Source organism: Scyliorhinus canicula, chromosome 5, assembly GCF_902713615.1.
Source record: "Scyliorhinus canicula chromosome 5, sScyCan1.1, whole genome shotgun sequence".
NCBI lineage: Eukaryota > Metazoa > Chordata > Chondrichthyes > Carcharhiniformes > Scyliorhinidae > Scyliorhinus > Scyliorhinus canicula.
This window is the reverse complement of record NC_052150.1, coordinates 164,990,504-165,005,195: the sequence shown is the minus strand read 5'-3', so window position 1 is coordinate 165,005,195 and position 14,692 is coordinate 164,990,504. Positions and strand designations below refer to the sequence as shown.

General features: G+C 43.8%; 1 protein-coding gene across 6 annotated transcripts in view; it reads right to left on the bottom strand.

Annotated features, from left to right (window-relative positions):
- The window catches only part of nmt2 (N-myristoyltransferase 2), a 57,547-nt gene extending 43,209 nt beyond the window's left edge, over positions 1 to 14,338 (bottom strand). For 2 of the 6 annotated variants that reach the window (XM_038797954.1, XM_038797955.1), the window contains exon 1: positions 14,170 to 14,326. In XM_038797954.1, coding sequence (XP_038653882.1) covers positions 14,170 to 14,185 — 16 coding nt within the window. In that variant the 5' untranslated portion in view covers positions 14,186 to 14,326. Of the gene's footprint in view, positions 1 to 14,169 lie in introns of all 6 variants that reach the window. The other 4 variants (XM_038797958.1, XM_038797961.1, XM_038797956.1 and 1 more) reach the window with 3 other exon arrangements.
- Positions 14,339 to 14,692: the final 354 nt, after the last annotated feature.

Below are 14,692 nucleotides of genomic sequence, written 5' to 3'. Positions count from 1 at the left end.
AAACCTGTACTTTACATACTCGTGCAGACCATACTCAACCAGCCCACGCTCGCAAAATTCAAAATAAAACAACTAATGTTAGCTGTGATCCCACAATTGGGTTGCACTTGCCGAATTATCCTGAGTGCCCTCAGTTACACTAACATTTAATTTAACATAATAAGCTGAGCTCATAATATGGCTCACTTATGCCTGCTAGAAGCATGCATTATTATTTAAATAGAGCAAGATTGTAGAATGCTGTGGTACAGAGCGATCTGGGCATCCTTGTACAGGATGCCCAGATCCCTCTGTACTGCAGCATTCTGCAGTCTCTATTTAAATATTATTCTGCTACTGGAATTCTCCTGCCAAAGTGGAAAACCTCACATTTTCCCACATTATACACCTTCTGGCCAAATATTTACCTACTCACTTAACCCATCTACATTCCTTTGCAGACTCTATGCCCTCCTCATAATTTGCTTATATTTGTATCATCAGCAAATTTTTATCATCAGCAAATTTGGTTATAATACACTCAACACCTTCAACTAAGTTAATGGAAATTGTAGATCATAAATTCTGAAGAGGAGTCACATCGGACGCGAAACATGAACTCTTGTTTCCCTCTCCACAGGTGCTGTCAGGCCTGCTGAGATTTACTTGCACTTTCTATTTTTATTTCAGATCTCCAGCATCCACAGTATTTTGTTTTTATTAGAAATAAGGAATACGGTGGCTATGTGTACTAACTTCATACTTGTTATAATAAAAGATTATTAGATTGCTAATGGTTATCTCCTGCCTGAAACTGTTACTATATTACTGTCAGTCTGCTCATCGGAGGCCAGACTTAAGATACGTCAGTCAAATAGGTTTCACACACTAGACGATTTAACATTTTCTAAGACTCAATGGCACTGCTGCACCACTTCAAGTTTCAAAGAAAATGGGAGTCTGATGACTAGGATTAGCATGCTGTCATAACAGACCTTCTAAAATATAATTAAGAAGGTTCAGCATGGCAACAACTATTCGATGCCTTAACAACTTGCATTTCCTACAAGCAATGAGCAGAGGTCAAAAGAACTATTTTACCACACCAATCACATTTGTATGACAATGATATCCAACTTGATCCATCAGTCCCCTTGCTATTAAGCTGTCTTGACATTAATTTTTAGTTGGGCAAGAAAGTTCTTTTGTTTATTAACAAAAGCACACCAAGCCTGTCAGCTTTTGCCAGAAAACTCACACCTAATCAATAAATACATCTTTTGACCAAGCCTTTTCTTAATGGGGACAAATAATCTCAATTCATTTTTAACAATGATCAGAGCTTCCAATCCCACACCCTTTCTTTCACCATCTATTTTTGTTTACTCTACTTAACGCATGCAGCAATTGAAGCTTATTTGGATCTTCTTAATTTCCAGGCATTCATTTATCTCACGGTCAGCTTCATCCAATGCAAATGTCAACTTGCTCAAACTCTTCTCCCCCCCCCCCCCCCCCCCCTGCATTCAACATGTACTCCATCCCATCTACCTTAAAATCCTGTCCTCCATGATTTGCATTCAACCACCTATTGATTACAAATCTCTGCACTGTCACACCCCACCCTACCACTGTAGCCTCTTACAAACAAGGAGCAGGAGGAGGTCATTCTGTCCCTTGCCTTGAGCCTGCTCCGCCATTTTATGAGGTAATGGCTGTTCTGATAGTAACCTCAACTCTGCATCCCGCCTACCTATGATAACCATCATCCCCTTGCTTACCAAGAATTTATCCAGCTCTCTGCTTCCACCACCTTCTCAGGAAGAGAGAAATAAAGACGCAGGACCCTTTGAGTGAAAACATTTGCCTCATCTGTTTTAAATGGGTGCCCCATTATTTTTAAAAAGTAACCCCTAGTTCGAGAGGAAACATTGTCTCCACATCCACCCTGTCAAGACTCCTCAGTAACTTATATGTTTTAACTAAGTCATACAAAGCCCACAGCCAGAAGATTTGAGTTTTTCAAAGAATTATTAAGGTAATGGTATAAAGTTTAATACTTTTTGTTGATAGAACAATTTATACGTAACATAATAAAACATCCCAAGGCTCTTCACAGGAATAACACAAAGTAAAATATCCTGGAATGGTGTGGTCAACCACGTCAAAGGCTGCAGATAGGTCAAGGGAGGGGCAGGAATAATTGGCCTTTTGTCACAGCTACACAAAATGTCATTTGACTTTGATGAGTCATTTCAATACTGTAGCTGGGGGTGGAAACCCAATAGAGCTGATCGGAATTATCTTCAGCTCAAAGCTTATGAGGTGTGATAAGACTCTCAACTTTCTTAGAAACGTCTAACTAAAGATTGTTATTTTCAGATTTTACCAATGTACTATGGTTTTAAACTTAACCACAACAAAAAACAAATCAACTTTTTAATGAAGTCACAATTTAAAGTGCTGCCCGAACAAACTATTGTTAGTCAGAACAATTATATCAACTCTGTTCAATTAAACATTTTACTACCGCTGTCCAGCAGAGCTCTAAGTATATGTTTAAGAATGAATACCTATAACCATGCCTGTTTCCCTGCAGAGAACAATGCAAGCCAGTGTTAAAGCAATGGTTGTTTACTGACTGCATTTAAATATCACTCCAACACTGCTCTCTTCGTCAATTACAAATTAATAAACATTAGTCAATTAATGAACAGGCTGAAGTAGATCTATACTGACTAGGAACTTGCTTGAAATCATTGAAAATCAGATCAAGTATGTTGTTCATAGAAACTGGGAGTGAAATCTTGAATCCGATCAGGCTGGGCAGAATGTCAATCCAAGTGCCAAAGTGAAAGGATAATACCGCAGCGCAAATCATTTCCCTCACATTTGGCATGTTTAAGAAAGGAAATCTTAATGATCAAAATATTGTTGAAATAGGATTAATGCAGGTGCCAGTATTAATATACTTATGGAGAAAATGGTGCATTGATACTGTCTGCTAATCATATAAATCAAGTAGAGATGGAGTAAAGATAGCAATAACTGCACAGTGTATTATATATTTATAGAACATACAATGCAGAAGGTGGCCACTCGGCCCACCGAGTCTGTACCGACCCACTTAAGCCCTCGCTTCCACCCTATTCCCGTAACCCAATAACCCCTCCTACCATTTTTGGACACTATGGGCAATTCAGCATGGCCAATTCACCTAACCTGCACATCTTTGGACGGTGGGAGGAAACAGGAGCACCCGGAGGACCCACGCAGACACGGGGAGAATGTGCAGACTCCGCACAGACAGTGACCCAGCGGGGAATCGAACCTGGGACCCTGGCGCTGTGAAGCCACAGTGCTATCCACTTTGTGCTACTGTGCTACTGTGCTACCCACTTTATGCTTTGACATTGCGAACTATCCTGGAAACAGACATTTTATGTCACATGTAACATGAAAAGCTCCATCAAGTTGTGCTCAAGTTCCACTGAAATTTGTATTAAAACATAGAAACAATAAAGAATCTATGTGTATAGCTGACCCTATATCTTTGGCGGACTCCACAATTAATAGTGCAGGATAGAGAAGAGAGCTATTGCTGGAGATACTCTGGCTATGACAGATAAAATGTGCAGATGACATATTGGTCATTATTGCAAGGGAATTAAAAGTACAAGAGTAAAGAAGTGTTACTATAATTGTACAGCATTTTGGTGAGACCACATCTGGAATACTGTGTATCGAGCTTTTGTCTCCACATTTAGAAAAGGATGTACTCCTATAGGAGGCGGTGCAGTGAAGGATCACTAAATTGGTCCCTGGGATGAGGGGTTGTCCCATAATGAGAGGCAAAATAAATTTGGCTTTCTCCTCTCTGATATTGAGAAGAATGAGGGTGATCTCATTGAAGCCTACAATATTCTCCAGCGGCTTAATAGGGTGGACAGAGATTGTTTCCGCCGGTTGGGAATCTAAAACACAGGGAGAACAGTCTCAGGATAAAGGGTTGATCATTTAGGACTCAGATGAGAAGAAATGATTTTACTCTGTTACGACACCCTGGGCTAGTGCACAGTCAATTCCAGTCCCACTTGACCTGAAGTCAAAACACAAGCGAATTAACCAATAATTTTTAGAAAAATACCCGAGGTCTTTGCTGCCCAATAATTACAGGCACCAGGTTTATAAATGTAAACACAATTACTTTTTATTAATAACAAGGACTGTAATGAAATATGCAGCAAATAAAACTGGTTAACTATTATCTAATTCCGATCTCCCCGCTTTAACTTGCCCCCCACCTCCTATACACACACACGACAGGCAGAGGGGAAGGGGTGAAACAAAAATAAGGGAAAAAGAGTCTTTGTTTCAAATAGTTGTTTCCAGCATTTCTTCAAATTTTACTTTCAGTCCGAGGCTTTATTGTAGGTTCATTCAGGCCTCTGTAGTTTCTGAAATACAACACTCACAGCCTTTCTGGAGAGAGGGAGGGTCCTGGTCTTTGTTTGCAACCAATAAAGGTTTTCCTGTAGATGTATTCATTCAGGTTGTCTGCAGTTCCAGAATTACAGCACTCAACAGCCTTTCTGGAGAAAACATGGAGGAGAGTGAATCCTTATCTCTGTGCTTCCAAAGTGAGCTCTTTGGGACTCTGAAAATCATTCCAGTGGGACAGGATCCAATCAGCACCTGCTACTGGGCAGAGTACAGTCTTTTGGCCAATTAATTGGCCCCAGCCAATCATCTCTCTCTCTGGTGGCAAAAGATCAGAAGCTTCTTTACAAACTAGCAGAGACCAGCTGAAGGTAACTTCTGAATTCCTCATTCTCTCTGCTGCCTGACTTAAAGATACACATCCATTAATCACCCATCCATCCAAAATGATAATGGTAAAAGAAAGGTGAACTGAGGGAATAAACAGGAAGGACCCTTACAACTCAAAGAATTGTGAATCTCTGGCATTCTCTGGCATTCTCTAGCCCCCCCCCCCCCCCCCTCCCCCCCCCCCCCCCCCCCCAGGGTTGTGAATGCTCTGCTGTTTAATCCACTTAAGACTGCAGCAGACAGATTTTTGGTTTCAAGGAATTAAGGGATATGGGGAGCAGGCAGGAAAATGAAGTTTCTTCTCTTTTTGTATATCCAAACTAGGGGAGTTCCACTGATCTGAAGCATGGAAGGGGATAGTGTCATTGACTATATCAAAGGTTGGAGACCAAAGAGGAATAATGCATCACAATCAAAGTCACAGAGTTGGATGAGAGCTATTTCAGCAACCTGAATAGAAATTGGTATGATTCAAACATGGAGTTCAGGTTTGGAAGTTGAATGTTTAAGGAATTTGCAGAGGAAAGAGAAATAGTAATGGAAGTGGATTGGATTTGTTTGTTGTCATGTGTACCGAAGTACAGTGAAAGGTATTATTCTGCTACAGCTCAGGCAGATCATTCCGTACATGAAAAGAAAATAGATAGGGCAAACATAAAACACACTATGTAAACATATAGACACTGGCATCAGGTGAAGCATACAGGAATGTAGTACTATTCAGTAGAGAAAATGTGCGAAGAGATCAGATCAGTCCATAAGACGGTCATTTAGGAGTCTGGTAACAGCGGGGAAGAAGCTGTTTTTGAATCTGTTTGTGCGTGTTCTCAAACTTTTGTATCTCCTGCCCGATGGAAGAAGTTGGAAGAGTGAGTAAGCCGGGTGGGAGGGGTCTTTATTCTGCTGCCAGCTTTCCCAAGGCAGCGGGAGGTGTAGACAGAGTCAATGGATAGGAAGCAGGTTAGTGTAACGGACTGGGTGGTGTTCATGACTCTCTGCAGTTCCTTACGGTCTTGGCCGAGCAGTTGCCATACCAGGCTGTAATGCAGCCAGATAGGATGCTTTCTATGATGCATCTGTAACAGTTGGTAAGAGTCAATGTGGACATGCCAAATTTCCTTAGTTTCCTGAGAAAGTATAGGCGCTGTTGTACTTTCTTGGTCGTACTGTCGACATGGGTGGACTAGGACAGATTGTTGGTGATGTGCAGACCTGGGAATTTGAAGCTGTCAACCATCTCCACCTTGGCACCAGTGATGCAGATAGGTGTGTGTATGATACTTTGCTTCCTGAAGTCAATGACCAGCTCTTTAGTTCTGCTGACATCGAGGGAGAGATTGTTGGCGTTACACCACTCCACCAGGTTCTCTATCTACCTCCTGTATTCTGACTCATCGTTGTTGGAGCTCCGACCCTCTAAGGTTGTGCCGTCAGCAAACTTGTAGATGGAGCTGGAGCCATATTTTGCCACACAGGTGTGTGTGTGTATCGGGAGTATAGTAGGGGGCTAAGTACGCAGCCTTGCGGGGCCCCGGTATTGAGAACTATTGTGGAGGAGGTGTTGTTGTTTATCCTTAAAGATTGTGGTCTATGGGTCAGAAAGTCGAGGATCCAGTTGCAGAGTGAGGAACCAAGTCCTAGGTTTTGGAGCTTAGATACGGGTTTGGCTGGGATTATGGTGTTGAAGGCGGAACTGTAGTCAATTAATAGGAGTCTGATGTAGGAGTCCTTGTTGTCGAGATGCTCCAGGGATGAGTGTAGGGAGATAGCGTCTGCTGTGGAGGTATGCGAATTGCAGTGGATCTAGGTATTCTGGGAGTATGGAGTTGATGTGCCTCATGACCAACCTCTCGAAGCACTTCATTACAATCGATGTCAAGGCCACTGGACGATAATCATTGAGGCATATTGTCTGGTTCTTCTTTGGCACCGGTATGATGGTGGTCTTCTTGTAACAGGTGGGGAACTCGGGGCAGAGTAGGGAGAGCTTGAAGATGTCCGCGAACACATCTGCCAGCTGGTCCACGCAGGATCTAACTGCACAGCCAGGGACCCCGTCAGGACCCGCCAGCTTCCGAGGGTTCACTTTCAAGAAGGCCGATCCGACTTCGGAAGCTGTGATGGTGGGTATTAGTGTGTCCAAGGCTGCTGGGGCAGTTGGCAGCTGTTTGATGGTTTCCGGTTTGAACTAAGCATAGAATGCATTGATTTCATTGTAGAGGGGTGCGCTGCTGCCAGAGATTCTGTTCGGCTTCGCTTTGTAGCCCGTTATGTTGTTTAAGCCTTGCCACAATCAGCAAGACTCCATGACGTTAGTCTGGGACTCTAGTTTGGTCTGATATTGTCTCTTGGCATCCTGATGACTTTGGATGTGTCCTACCTGGATTTCTTGTACAGTTCAGGGGTGCTCGACTTCAACGCCTCATACCTGGCTTTCAGTAGGGAGTCAATCTCCCAATCAAGCCATAGTTTCCAGTTGGGGAACGTGCGTACTACTTTGTTTGGCACGCAGTCTTCGGAGGAAGAGTAATAGTCAAGAACAGAAGGGTCAAGAATATATTTTTTTGAGAATTTGTTGATTACAATAGTTTTGAAAGGGTGGGGAAAGAGTGGGGAAGAAGTGTTGAAAAGGGACGAGTTAGAATGTCAACTAGCATGGAGACCAGGAAAGTAAGTTTGATGGTCAGTAGTTTAGCAGCAACGGTTCAAGGTACAGGAGAGGTGATAGTGTAATGGTAATATCACTGGACTGGTAATCTAATGCCGCAGGCTAATTCTATGGGAGCCATGATGTGGAGATGCCGGCGTTGGACTGGGGTGAGCACAGTAAGAAGTCTTACAACACCAGGTTAAAGTCCAACAGGTTTGTTTCAAACACGAGCTTTCGGAGCACGGCTCCTTCTTCAGGTGAATGGGGACACAGGTTCTATGGGGACACAGGTTCAAATCCCACCAAGGCAGTTGGTGGAGTTTAAATTCTATTAATTAGTTTGGAATATAAAGCTAGTCTCAGTGATGGTGACCAAGAAACTATCACTACTATTGTAAAAACCCATTTGGTTCACTAACGTTAAGGAAAATCTGCCATCATTATCTGGTCTGGCCTAGATGTGACTTCACACCCACAGGAGTGTGATTAACTCTTAACTCTTCTCTGAAATGGCTCAGCAAGCCACTCAAGTGAAATTAGGGGTTGACAGCAAATGCTGGCCTTGCCAGTGATGCACACATCTCATGAAACAATAAAGTCACATGGGTCTCATGACAGTGTTCAACCCAAAGAAGGAACGGAAGATTGGAGAGATAATAGAAGTAGTATGAACCTAAGGATTGCCTCGGACTAGGTTTGATTTGGTGGGCAAAGGGAAGCAGTGGAGGAGCTCAAAGAATGGTCTGAATCTTTGTGTCAAAAATATCATAATCAACTGCTTATAGCTGACTTGCCAATCTACTGCAAATTATTTCTTGATAAACTAGTAATCCGGGGAACAAGAATCCTTCTGCATTACAATCAGATGGATCAGCAGTCTTCACAAAAGTGAACACAAAAGTAAAATCAATCACTCAATAACCTGTCAATGGTGTAAACTAAAACACAACGCACAGGGGCAATTTCAGACCAATAATTAAATTCTATGATTCAGATGGCAGTTATCTGCTGTAGGTTATTACATTATCTCAACCTGTTGCTCTAATTATTCCAAACAATCTAATATTTCAAACAACTCTCTCAAAGCCCTGTTCCTTTCAACCACATGAAACAACACAACACTACATTTTTATTGTTCTGCACTTCCAGAGATCTCTTTAACATAGTGGTTGAAAAGATTTCATTGTTTTTGTTGGGCATGAAATGAAATGAAAATGAAAATCGCTTATTGTCATGAGTAGGCTTCAATGAAGTTACTGTGAAAAGCCCCTAGTCGCCACATTCCAGCGCCTGTCCAGGGAGTCTGGTACAGGCATGCAGCTAACAAATCGATCATGTAATTCAATTGCGACTTTTGACCAAAGTTCCCTACAAAATACAAAGTTAACCATATTTCTGACTACAGTTAGGAAATAACTGTGCACGATTAATGCACTACTGTAGACTTTTTAAAATGGAAGCGCAATTTCCACCTTGGGTTTTATCATCATAAAACAATACAATGCACTGCAACTCTCCAGTTCAGAAATCTATTGCTCGGAAATACCCAGTTGTCTGGAAATATTTTGAGCAGTCCTAAGCAGTTCCATCAACGTTGCCAGCATAATTTTAGTACACGACTTGGTGGAGTGGAAACATGGATGATGTTGTTTTTGGATGGTAACACACTTTCTCTTACTGCGTTATAATATTTTATCACTAATTTATGTTCTGGTAAATAGTTATACGTATGGTGTTTGCCAGTTGACCCTTGTCGTTAGGCATCCTAACACCATCCTATAATCCCGAAAATTCCAAAATCCAGAACTGACTTGGACCAAAGCATTCCAGACTGGAACGGTGTTGGATCTGTAACTGAGTTGTTGCTTGGCATATTCCGTTATGGCAGAAATCATTTCTGAGTGTTGAATAAATGAAAATCGCTTATTACTGTGAAAAGCCCCTAGCCGCCACATTCCGGCGCCTGTCCGGGGAGGCTGGTACAGGAATCGAACCGTGCTGCTGGCCTGCTTGGTCTGCTTTAAAAGCCAGCGATTTAGCCGAGTGAGCTATGTTTTAAATCCCTGCCCAATGATACCAGATATTTCAACGGTCAAATTAGTATTTGTTTAATTTGTTAATGGGATGTGAGCGTTGCTGGCTAGACCAGCATTTGTTGCCCATCCCTAATTGTCCTTGAACTGAGAGGCGCGCTAGGCTATTTCAGAGGATAGTTAAGAGTGAACCAGATCGCTGAGAGTCTAGAGTCACATGTCGGCCAAATCAGGTAAAGGTGACAGATTTTCTTCCTAAAGGGCATTACTGAACCAGATGGGTTTTTATGGCCAATGATAATTTTATGGTCATGGTTACTGAGACTAGCTTCCAAGTTTCATTAACTGACTTTAAATTCCACCAGCTGCCATGGTGGGATCTGAACCCATGTCCCCAATGCATTTGCCATGTCCCCAGGCCTGGCGTGGGCTTCTAGATTGCTAGTCGTCAATGTTACCACTAACACGGAACGGTAGCACAGTGGGTAGCACTGTTGCTTCACAGCTCCAGGGTCCCAGATACGAGTCCTAGCTTGGGTCACTGTCTGTATGGAGTCTGCACGTTCTTCCTATGTCTGTGTGGCTTTCCTCCGGGTGCTCCGGTTTCCTCCCACAAGTCCCGAAAGAAGTGCTGTTAGGTGAATTGGATATTCTGAATTCTCCCTCTGTGTACCCTTCTGTGTGCGCCGGAATTGCCATGTAATGTAATGTAAGCCAACTTGCGACAATAAAGATTATTATTATAATCCACCATTCTCAAGGGGATTGATAGGGTAAATGCAGAAGGGATGGTTCCCTTCATGGGACAGTCTAGGACCAGAGGACACAGTTTCAGAATGAAGGGGTGCCAATTTAAGACTGCAATGATGAGGAATTTTCTCTCTGAGGGAGATGAGAGTCTGTGGAACTCCTTGGCACAGAGAGCTGTGGGGGCACAGTCCTTGTGTATATCTAAGGCCGAGAAAGATAATTTGTTGATCAGTAAGGGAATCAAGGATTCTGGGGAAAGGGCAGGAAAGTGGACGTGAGGAATGTTGGATCAGTCACGATCCTATTGAATGGCGGAGCAGGCTCGAGTGCCGAACAACTTACCTCTGTTCCTATTTCTTATGGTCATATCTCCCGCAAATGCAGCTCAGTGCTACATAGAACATATAGTACAGAAGGAGGCCATTCGGCCCATCGAGTCTGCACCGACCCACCTAAGCCCTCACTTCCACCCTATCCCCGTAACCCAATAGGCCCTCCCAACCTTTTTGGTCACTAAGGACAATTTATCATGGCCAATCATAGTGACATTTTAAAAATGTAAAACAGTCCATCACTTCTACGTTTATATGTTCAAAAGAACAAAAATTGTATTGCAGAAAAATTATATTGCAGACATGCTATCTGAACGTTTCACCTTGCACTCATTAGGATAACTTGCAAGAAAGTACCAAAAAGGAGAACAATAATTTACAATACATCAGAAGAGAGGGCTGATAGGTAGAGACGTTGCCATGGAGAATGCAGCGTCAGCGTGCAGCAGTTAGGTGCCCAGAACTGTTGAAATTCAACATGGCAGCTTGATTCCGAATGGTCAAGGCATTTCTCAGGGGAATGAACAAGCAAATGACTGCTCCCTAAGCTTTGTCGAATTAAGAAAGGTGCAATATGTGGACGTGTTCCTTCTGTCTGTAAAGGACAGGACCCTATGTGTGAATATATGTGGCTCCTAGCACCTGTAAGTCACACTGTGAGCCCGACCGGCAACCTTAAATTGGTTTTCAGTGTAATTTTTAGCACAATCAGGATTATTTAGCAGGTGTTGTCCATCCCTGGAATCATATCTAATGTTAGACATTATGTTTTGAGATTTTCAAGCAAGGGCTGGTTGGGTTCAGTCCGTACTTTGCCTATTCTGAACAGCTAAAGGACCATGCTCTTCTATACCATTCACCAATCGTTGGGACATACAGCCTATATATCTGACATCACAGCGGCACTAAAATTCTTACACCATATAACTCATTATTGTGGTAGGCAGAACATCTTTTTACTTGACGGCAGCATTATGTTGGTTGCTACTGCATGCTAACAACGTGCAATGGCTAGCTTCGCCTGTCACTCAAATCTTTGATACACGTTACCTTTACTTGAGATAGACTAGGCACTTTTCTGGACCGAAAGGAGGCAGCCTTCGGCCCATTCATTAGTTTGCCCAAAATACAGCAAGCAATGATCCGACCTGCATTATCCCACAGGATGACTTTGACGCATCCTATTTCAGCACCAAGCTTGCACAATGAGCAAATGGCTCAGGCCCTATTTACAAAGTTGCTGTTAAGGCCAATCATATAGTGCATGGAATTGTAGGGATCCCATTGTGCATATTCTTCAGTGAATGTAGGTTTGCACTTGACAATAGAAAAGAACCCATTCACCATTGAAATTAAGCAGTCTAATGAGCTCTGTTTCCTCGTTGTGCTAGCAGAGAAATCTGCCAATGGAGTCCCAAAACTGTCTATCGCAAACCAACCTTCACTGGTCAATAAATGCGTTGGGATTCCTGCAGTTCCACATACTATAAGATTGGCCTTATCGGCAACATTGTAATTAAGGCCAGAGCCATTTGCTCACCATGCAAGCTAGTGCTGAAATAGGGCACACAAAAACCATCCTGTGGGATAATGGTAACCCTGACCGGGTCACTGCTCACTGTATATCGCACAAACTCCTGAATGGGCCAAAGGCTGATACTATCCTGAAAAGTGTCCAGCTTACCACAAATTACCCTGGAAGGATAAGGTGTCTCAAAAATTTGAGCAACAGGTGAAGCTAGCCATTGCAAGCTATTACTATTCAGTAGCAACACAAGTGGTGTGCTCCACTGACAGGATGCTGCCATCAAATCTAAAAGATGTTCTGCCCAACACAGAAATAAGCAATGTTATGTAAGAATTTCAATGCCGATGTGAAGTCAGGTACGTAGGCCGTATGTCCCAACAATTAGTGGATTGTAATAAACAACAAGTCCTTTTAGCTGTTCACAACAGACAAAGTACTGGCCATACCTAACCAGCCCATGCTTGCCAGACCCAAACATAATGTCCAATATTAGATGTGATTCCACAATTGGACAGCACCCGTGAAACAATCCTGATTATACTGAGAATTACACTGAAGACCAATTCAAGATTGTCAGTTGGCTTGCAGGTGGCACACTTACACATGAGAAGCCACATATATTGGCACACAGGGCACTGTCCTTTGCAGACAGAAGGAGCATGTGCACACTTTGCACCCATTTCATTTAAACAAAAGCTCAAAAACAGTCTTTATTTTTGAATGCCTGGTTCATTCTCCAGAGCAATACATGGGCCAATCAGAATCAAGCTGCCCAGTTTGAATTTGAAAGCCAGGCAGCTAAGTGCTGCATTCCCCATGGTGAAACCTCCACCAATCAGAGTCCCCTTACCAACCAATCAGCACCCTCTTCTCATGCAATATAAATTGTTGTTCCTCTGTTACAGTTTAGTAATTTCTGGCAAGCTATTCTGATGAGTGCAAGATGAAAAGCTTATATAGATGTCTCATATAGATGTCTCTTTTTTCAGCAATACGCAAGTTCTGGATGACTAAACCAAATAAAAAATATTTCTACGAATACAATTCAAATGATAGTTAATACAATTATGAATTGCTGCTGTTGCAAATCGAAATATATTTTTTAGGTCAGCACCAGATATACAATTTCAATGATAGTAGATCCCAGTTAGACACTCTTCTTCCACATCTTGGCGCAATGGAAACATCCCTAGTTTGGATGTGTTCTTTACCTATTATAGCCGATGCATACCCAGTAGTAGTTTCTCCTTCCTACGCTGTTACTTCTGGAGTCTCGCAAGATCTTTCTTGGTCCCTTCCATCTCATCTGCTTGCCCTATGAAAACATCTGCTTTTGTGGGGTGAATTTCGAGTTAGTTAGTTTGTCTTGTGTTCACAGCAGTCTGGAGACAGAGACTGGCACAGAAGAGGAAGATGCAATTACACTAACGTGTTGTTAAAAGCTATATTGATGCTCTTGCCTTGCAAGCTTTCAGATAAACTGTCGCTTGATCCCCTGATCTCATTCCAGCAAATAACGCCGCCACCTTTACCTGCCAAATCTACATGGGATTGAAGCTGCCAATTTACATAGCCCAGGGGCTCAATCAGGCCAGTATCAACCACCATTTATTTGCCAAGTGTACAGTGTAGGGGATCAATCCCTTGTGATTTGCCTACCAAACCTAACGCGGGGAAGACTCTCCTGATTTACTTGTCTAGCCTTCGGCGGATAAGGGATTGGGTCACCTACACAATTACCTGTCACACTTACAAGGCTCAAAGGGTCAACCCACAGGGAATACAGAGGGGCAGAGACCTCTACCCTCTCCACCCTCTCGTTTCCCTGGGATTCCGCCTGTTACCAGGACTCGGGCCCTTTCACCCCGCCTGCCGGCTCCCCCGGTCTGGCCTGATGACTCGCATCCCTTCGCTCCCGCCTGGATGAGGAGATTCCCTCTCCTGCCCCCCGTATCCCCGGCATGCTGCCGGCCGGGCCCTCAGCCCCAGCTCACCCCACAAACAGCAGGGCCCATCCCTCTGCCCAGCGTGGGGGTTCCGCAGGCCCGCCCTTGCCCACCGGGCTACCTGTGTGTTTGCTCATTTTCCTCCTCGTTGTCTCCGTCGATGCCGCAGGTGTCGTGATCGTCCAGCTCCAGACTCTGTTGACTGGCCGCCGACTCGCTGTCCTCCGCCATCACTGAACCGCTCGCCACCCGAGCGGAGGGAGCCGCAAACAGCGCCCCCGCCCGGCAAGCACCGCATCGCCCCGCAAATAAACCGGACCACCCGCCCCTAACCCGGACCCACACCGCAAATATCCCGGACCAGAACCACACCTCGGAGCAGACCCGCACCGAACCCTAACCCTAACTCTGACCTGCATTGCAAATATTGCAGACAGACCCGCACCTAACCCTTACCCTGACCTGCCTCGCAAATATCCCGGAGCAGACCCGGAGCAGACCCGCACCTAACCCTAACCCTGACCTGTCCGCAATATCCCAAACCAGACCTGCCCCTAACCCTGACCCACCCCGCAAATATCCCAGACCAGAACCGCACCTAACCCGGAGCAGACCCGCACCGAACCCTAACCCTAACTCTGACC